This window comes from Pyrus communis, chromosome 6, assembly GCF_041283825.1.
Source record: "Pyrus communis isolate YQ-2024b chromosome 6, ASM4128382v1, whole genome shotgun sequence".
Lineage (NCBI taxonomy): Eukaryota > Viridiplantae > Streptophyta > Magnoliopsida > Rosales > Rosaceae > Pyrus > Pyrus communis.
In genome coordinates, this window is record NC_142570.1 from 21,721,403 (window position 1) to 21,729,984 (window position 8,582).

At 36.8% G+C, this 8,582-nt stretch overlaps 1 protein-coding gene across 1 annotated transcript; it reads right to left on the minus strand.

Annotated features, from left to right (window-relative positions):
* Nucleotides 1-1,694: 1,694 nt before the first annotated feature.
* Nucleotides 1,695-8,359, minus strand: NHL8 (NDR1/HIN1-like 8). The gene is made up of 7 exons (XM_068450138.2): nucleotides 7,761-8,359; nucleotides 5,213-5,287; nucleotides 4,619-5,132; nucleotides 3,495-3,880; nucleotides 2,557-2,783; nucleotides 2,297-2,444; nucleotides 1,695-2,108 (listed from the first exon to the last, which is right to left on the minus strand). Exons 1-7 carry the CDS (start codon nucleotides 8,283-8,285, stop codon nucleotides 1,980-1,982), a joined length of 2,004 nt encoding a protein of 667 aa, XP_068306239.2. The 5' UTR covers nucleotides 8,286-8,359; the 3' UTR covers nucleotides 1,695-1,979.
* Between the last annotated feature and the right edge of the window lie 223 nt (nucleotides 8,360-8,582).

Consider the following 8,582-nt stretch of genomic DNA (forward strand, 5'->3'; position numbering starts at 1 on the left):
CCGCGTCCCGTGCCAAGTTCAGTTCACCTTGGTGAGCAAGTTTGTCCCTATATTTTGTAGTCATTCTTGGAAGAACTCCCTTTTTTCACTACCGCCTTTTTACCTTGAGGCCTTAGTGATGGACGAGTCAGCTCTAACACTGCTTCAAGCGTCCCTTAAGGCACTTCCCTTCCTGTTGGTCCAAGTCTGCTTTTGGCAAAGAGTGTAGAGGGATGCCGTGCATGACAACTTCTGGACAAGTTGATACAAGCTTTGACAACATTCCGACGTTCCCAGCGGTTGAATGATTTGTTTTTGTTGTTCTCATTGTACCAAACTTATGCTTGAAGTGCCTATAAAATACAGGAGAAGACAATTTTATAATCAAGGTAATTAATGCGGGATAAGACAATACTATAAAATGCGGGTGTAATACAAATAAATAAATAAATATATTATCACCTGATCCGCTAAACTTATGCCACTACTTAGATTATTGGCAGCTTGAGAGAGGGCGTTTTTCCAACAAGTAAGCGATTGGTTGATTTTTTTTTTTTCCAATGACCTTGACAACTTTTTGAGTTTTTTCCAAGTTTCTCGCAAAATGATGTTGTAATTTTACTCCAAAGTTCTCGCAACTGCATCTCATTACCCGTAATCGGGTTATGAGTAGCTTGAACCCAGCATTCACACAACGTAACATCTTCGATGATCGTCTAATTAGCCATTTTTTTCACACAAAAGTATATGAAAATTTTGGTTGAAGGTGTCGAAAATATTAAAATGTGGTGTAAGGTGAAAGATGATGGTTAGGTATTCATAGAAAAAAAAATTTGTTTTATTTTTTTCTGTGTTTTTTAAACAATTTTTAATATTTTTTAACAATTTTTATTAAGTTAATTAATCTAGATTGTTGGATTTCAAAAAGATTGAAATCCAACAGGCTAAAATTGGACACGTGGCAAACTATAAGATTTCTGACATTTTCTTTATTTATTAATTTTTTTTAAGTTTTTTGGCCAAAAAACCTATACCGTTAATCTGGAAATCGAATAGTCCAGATTTTGCCACGTCACTACCTGTTAGATTTCAAACTCAACAATTTTTTATTGTTGGATTTCCAACGGTCCAGAAAACTAGTTGTTCAAAATCCAATGGCCATTGTTGCGCCACGTGACCCAAGTCTCACTTCCTATAGTGCACTCGCAGTGCGGGCCCACCCATCTGCGTGCTATCGGGAACGCGCGCCCACCAGCACGTATTTCTCACGCGCTTGCGCCAAAAAAAAAAAAAAATCCTACCCGTGTCTGACGTCAGATGGGTTGGTTACTGGGTCAGTCCATTCTAGGCTGAGTAGATGGTTGGCCTCCACCTAAGCCCAGCTAATTGGATGGAGTGAGTGAAGTGGGTTTTTGTTTTTTTTTTCGGGGGGGGGGGGGGGGGGTTTGCTGGGGTGGGAAATTGGTCGTTGCCCAGCACATTTGTGGAGAGGTGGGCTTAATATGATAATCTCCACTAAATACATCAAACCATAAGAGGAAATTAACCACATGACCTCCCTCGAGTTCATTATCTTTTTTTGTACAAAATATCATTATCTTTTTAAACGCATATACTTTGGACTAATGAGACTTATAATTTTTCTAATATTTTAAAGTAACTAAAGTTCCGTCGGCCAAAACTGACCTATTTGAGAGACGAACAGAAAAGAGAACAGAAAAAGAAACCATGCAACATTGAATATCCTTGCCAAAACGAAGCGTAATAATTTGAGCAGAAAAATGAAAAGAGGCTGTTAAATTCCATGAAACAGGAAAACGCAGTCCGGTAAGATGCCATTGACTGCCGCGAATAGAAAAGAACATTTATTTTCACTTGGCTGTTAAAGTTCCGATCATATGTAATCTCCACAACGTTCACTTACATGTGATCTGAGTCCGTCCACAATGTTTTCATTCACTCCTTTGAATAGATCGATGTAATTGTGTTTGTGTTCGTAACTATCCTTCAGTGTGTTGTTTGCAACCTTTAGGTCCGTAATGATGAGAGCCTCGCCTCACGATCTTCTTGCACAAATAGCAATAGTGGTTTTGACACGCCCAGCAGAACATGTGATTGTTATTGCCAATCTGGTCGGAAAAGTTTCTTGTCAGTCGTATTCACAGAACTTCGAAAACATAAAGGATAATTACTATACCATATGCTAGTGTGCTAGCTACGTCAAAATTTGCAAAAACAAAAAAACAAAATCAAAAAGAGAGCGACATAAGTTTCCTCAATATGTACAATCATCACTTAGGGCACATATTTGACTTACCTTGGCATTAAACTGACGACAATTAGGGCACACCTGACCATTCTGAACAAAGAGTTGAGCTTGAATCTGACCCAAAACCTGTCGTGGATTCATCTGTGCTTCCCAGTTCTGAATTTCTTCTTGCGGGAATAGTTCACATGCACCATCTCTTCAATTAAAACAAGTTAATTAGTTATACAGAAAGTAGGTATGTAAATATTCATGCATGTAGAAATCAACAATAGGAATAGCCTGTAAATACTTTAAATCGATTTAAGCACCTGAAATGATCATATCCGTCAATTTCCTTATCACAACGGTAGCAGAAGTAGTGCCCACAGTTTTCACACACCATCTTGTTGCAGCCCCCGGTTTTGGATATTGCCATCTTACACGATGGGCATTGCTTTGCATCGCGAAGAATTTCCCTCACACTGAGAACCTCATTGATCATCTCAAGTTCTTTGCGTTTTTGATCATCCTTCAAGCGAGAGGAACTCTGACGTTCCTGCTCAATAAATTCGTTTACAGCTAATTCTAAGTCTACGAAAATGTAATGAAGTTTCTAACATACAATTAAGAAACTAGATGAATTGATTTTTCTCTAGCATATTAGCATGGCAGAAAACATGCCTTCAAACCCGAATTTTTATTATGAGTAGAATAATAACCATGTATCTTAGGATAAAAATTGTTCAATATTCTTTTTTTCTCTTACGCATAATTAGATTCAAGTTGCAACAATAATCAATTGACATTGGAAAAATCAGATGAGAATAAAAATCATTAGATGCACGCTGAACCAGAAACGAAAACAGAAATTTGTCTGTGTGAATGTGTGAAGAGGCAGAAAGCAGGGTTCTGGACCATTTAACTCAACCATTGCATATTCTTACTCAATGAACTCAGACTACACAGATAAACTTCTATACCTTAAACTATCTGATAAAAAAAGATGGGTAGTGGTATTCACACACCCCTTTTTACCTCTCACACACCCTTGTTAAGTTTTGTCCATTGAACTTCAATTCATTCGATCCGACGCCCGAAAAATGAGAGGGGTGTCTGAGAAGTAAAAATGGATGTGGATAGCACCACCCAAAAGGATATAGTATAAACCTTCACAACCAAATATATCTTTTACCAAACGTCAGTTGATTTTACCACAAAATCCTGCTTTGATGAAATGATAAACATGATAAAGCAGTTTAAATTTTACCTGCAAGATACGAAGCTTAAGCTCTGGTGTCATACATTCAACACCCACATGCCGCCGCTCCCTGCAAAGTGTGCAAAAGCTAAAGAAGCACTTTACGCATTGGGCATGCTGGTCTTCATCCGCTATGCAGGGAGTTTCACATCTTGAGCAGTACACGACATCCGACATTGACTCTAGTGTTTTAGTCAACATTAAGGAATCCCATCGTTCAAACTCTTCATCACCAAGCAATCGTTTTAACAAACCTGGTGGGATCATACTCCCACATTTTGCATCTGGACACTGCAGTTTGTGTACGGTGCCTTCCTTGACATGTATGTCAGAATAAGTCTTCATGCATCCCCCACAGAAGAAATGCCGGCATGGTAGCCTGATAAACTCAGTGCCTAGAAAGATACATAGTTAGTGCGATGAATAAGACCTGAAATTTTCATTTTGAATTGATAATAAACAGATGGCACAGTGATAAACCGCCTACTAAGGATGAATCAATCAAGCTAATTACAAGGGCTTTTGACACGGTAATTACAATCAACTACAAAGTAATTAAAATAAATTAAAAGGAAAAATTGGATACTGATAGATTCATCCTAAGGATGGAATACTCAAGAGATGCATTACAAGGATGTGGTTTAACACAGACACAAGAATACAAGTTTTTAATGCATAGTTATGCATGTGCAGAAATCAGAAGGAAAGGACTAGAAAAATATCACAAGTTACCAAAAAGTTAATTTCGATTTGACTTGTGTGATTCATAAAATGTTTTGAACTGTTGATCTTACCGCTAAACTCTAAATGATTTGACTGGAAATCCCTGACATAATTGTTTGAAGAATTATTTGGCTATGTGCATGCGAACAATGATCATACTAAAGTTAACCATAATATATGTTCGCCATATAGCATATGAAAAAGAACGTATAGTGCCATCACTATTGATTATTCTCAAACTTGAAGAAAAATTAGTGTAACTTAAAGTGAACTCGCTGAATATATGTTTTATATTCCTCGGCACAAAAGAAAAAAAAAAAAGAAAGAGAAACATGACAAACCAATTTAATAATAGAAGTTAATTCTATATCAAATTCAAAAGAACCTATGTCATGAAAGAATATAATTACCTGCATACTCACTGAAACAGATGCAGCACTCGTGCAAATTATTGTAAAAGTTCTCAAGTAGTTTATCATCGTTGTAACTTTTAATAAACGGAATATCAACATCTGGAGAAACACTTCCTGTAACTGCACGTCTATCTACAGCAGCCCTTACACCATAAGGACCAAGAATTATTTCTTTATCAAACCCCAGATAAGAGAGAGAAGAATTTTGAAGCCATTCCACCCATCGGTACATAACCTCCTGTCCTGATTGTTCTGTCCATATTGAATCCAGCATAGAACACAAATTGGAGATTTTACTAGAATCCAGCCACTGAACAGATATTGAAAAATAAGGTGGTAGGTGACTTGGGTATGATTTTGGTAATATACACGTCAATATAATTGGTGGAAGATGCCGGACATTGAAAGGATATGAGAAGTCATCAGAACTGTTGCTTCTGGTCTTATGATCCGATGAATTCAACTTTGTAGTAACAGCAATTTCACCAGGAGCTTCGATGTGTATATGAATCTGCATATGCACAGGTGTCATATGAATTTCTTTCAAATAAATAATTAAAGGAACTCTAAAATCATGGATTATTGCCAAACCTGACATGATCGAAGGTCTCTTTGTCTTTCAAAAATGCAAAAATGGTCTCCATAAATGGACTCCATAGCGAGCAACTGCCAAAAACATAATGATGAGAAAAAGTGCCAAAGAAAAAGAGCAATTGCACGCTGAACAAATTAGAAAAAGTAACATAAAGGAGGCTCGAAATGCTCCTACATGCGAGGGCCAAATTATATATCTCACATACAAACAGAGTCACATCCATCACCCTATCATTCCTTGTTATGTTTCACTTTCAAACAATTCCTTTTCTCTAGCTTCAGTCCCTCCCTATAATGTTTATGTAGCAAAAAGTTAGGCATATTAAAAAACGTGTGAGCACCAAATTATACCGATCCATCACACCCCGAAACTGAGGGTGACTTATGGGGAGTTTTATAACAAATAAAAAGAAAACTTTGTGGTAGACCAAATCATGTAGAATTACCAGATCACTTGTACGAGTAAAAATGATAAAGATGAATTGAATCCTAGAAAGTAAAACAATAGAATGATTACATGTCGGATAACAGTTGTAAGAAAAAAAATTAAAAGTAAATGCATATGCTTATATAGACCAGCCAAAAGAAATTAAACCGATTTATAATTATGTTTAAAGCTTTCACATCACAAGAGATAGCACTAAAAAGCGTACGCTTAAAACAAATGGTTCACAATCACGAGACAACACTTTTGACACTCATTGTGACACACTGTTTAAATCATTAGATTGAATTAGATTGAAGCTTTCAATGGCTAGGCTTGTATCTAGATTATATTTTACTAGTTTGTTTTATTAACAGCAACTATTAAACATAGAAATGAATAAAATGTTTCAAACTTCTTTGATTATTTATACTCTCTTCTCCCTCTTCACTATGAATCATACTCGTCTCTCTCCTTCCACCCCTCAAAAACTTCATCTTCTTCTTTCTTGGCATACTGAGTACTGATTCTCAACTATCTTCTCCAATGCCTTTGTAGATATAATTAATTTTCTTTTTTTTTTTCTTGACAATTCATTTCAAATCTGGGGACGAGGAATGCATAAAGACACATAAGGCATCCAAATTAAAAGTCAATCATCAATTTTCAAAAAACTTCATGAGTAAAAGAAATTTATACCAGAACTAAATCCTAACCTATACTGGGTGCATATATGGAATTAGTACTGAAGCAACTGTTGAATGGTATATAAATGAAAATTTCAAAGCTCGTGCGAGATTAACATTATTTAACTCGAATATTTCTGTCTCCATAGTCCATACAGCATACATGCTAGATTAAAATTACCTTATTCAATATTCTCTTTAACTCCGCCTGTGTAAGTTTATCTTACATTACCGGTCCCAAGCCCGGATAAAGGAGGAGGGGGAGGGCGTTAGGTAGTCGACAGCCGGCACTCCAAGGTTACGTCGAATCCTTATGATAATGAATCCTGAACTCAATATTCTCTTTGGTTTTTAACTCTTTTCTGGGTTCCTAAAGTTTGTTATGAGATGAATATAAACCCCAACCTTTCAAGATGAAACAAACCTCAAGAATATTTTTTTGGTAAGTGAATAATATGTCACCAATAAAGAACATGCAAAAGCCTGTTACAAATAACCACGATAACATCATAGACTCAAGAGTTTTCTTTCAGACTGAAGATGCTCTCCAGTAATTTTAAAAGTTCACGGTTATTTGTTTTTAACATTCCCCAATTCTATTTCTGTCACTATTTTTTTGCTCCCTCTGATGTTCCCAATTCTATTTCTTGTTCAAACTTAAAACAATAGAAGGGGCTGTATATAATAGAAACTCAGATATGACAAAATGAACCAATGTAATGGTATGGTTTTCACTATACCAAAACTAATACTAATTCAGTTCAAGAAAAGCCAAAGTGACAAATCAAATATAACTATCCAATTATCCATTAACTATTTTTCAAATCTGGAAACGACAACAAAAGCTCTTCCTAGGGAAATTCACTATTTATTCTATTCTTTCTCTGAAATTCACTATATAAATATTTATATTGTTTGAGACACAAGAAAAACTGAAGTGCTTCCATGGTCAATTTTACTGAATAATTTTCCATCCCCATTGATTTGATTTTTCATAAACCCAGGTAGATAAAACCAAAACACTTGCCCTGTACAACCTTTGTCCAGAAATGTCAAGACTCAAGAGCATGCTTTGCAAATAACTATGACTTGTGACTCGAAGAGAGGGCTGATAAGCGTAAGCAGGGAATCAAATTGCTCAGATTTTACTTTAAGAAAATAAGCAATGATGCAGAGATAAATACCAAGTGAAACTCAAATTTTAATACATGAGGTATCATCTAATAGACTAATATCCAACTAATGTGTGAGTCTTATTTGATACCACCAGCACGGTGGCACCGGGGAAATTCTCATGATTTCAGCACACTACAGCTAAATAAGTAAGCCTGAATTGAAATCCAAGCTACACTAATTAAATTATACTTAAAAATGGTGGCAACAATTAAAGCTAGCATCAACGAGAAAGTAAAAAAACTTGAAGGTCTCATATTACCTCATCCGCCTGAGCCTGATCAGTGATCCTTAGCTGCTCGTCCGACAACTCGGGCTCTTGGACACCCAGCTGCAACTCTTCCAATCTACTCACCACATCATAATCATCATCCTCATGAGATTTTCTGGACTCCGACGCCCCAACGTCTTCCCCCGCAACACCAACACCAATAGCGATTCTCTCTTTTTCTTCTTCTTCTTCTTCCTTTTCTTCATGTTCTTCTTGCTGCCCAGTTGCTGTCTCGACAATACGCCCAGACCCCACTTGATCGTTGGAAGAGCCCACCTCAGATTTCTTCACAAACTGCTGTTTGACCAGCGGGCCACGCCGATTCCGTGAAACCCAATTGGGATTTCTGGGCTTCTTTGGGTTTGGGATAAAATTTGGGGGTTTGGAGTGGCTTGTGAAGGCGGTGGGTTCAACCCTCTCTGGCTGGGAAGAGGAGCAAGGAAGTGAAGGTGAGTCAGGACCGTTGGGAGGTCGGAGCTTTTGTTTTCCACTTCCTCCTCCTCTGTCCTTTCCCATGGCAGATTCGCAATTAGTCTACCGGGGTCGAGGAAGAGATAGAGAAACTGAGGTGTGGGTTTCTGTGCTTTCTTTATATGGAAAGGGGGACTTTCATTGCGCTAAACAAGGACAAATTGACTAAGAATAGAATCCTCTCCGGATCCTTTTGGATCAATCAATCGTGTCCGTTCATCTTATATCATGCAATTAGAAATTATTTTAAATTTTAAATTTTAAATAAATAAAAATAATACATAATAAAAACTGACCGCACGATATACGATAAATGAACAAAATTAATTGATTACCAGAATT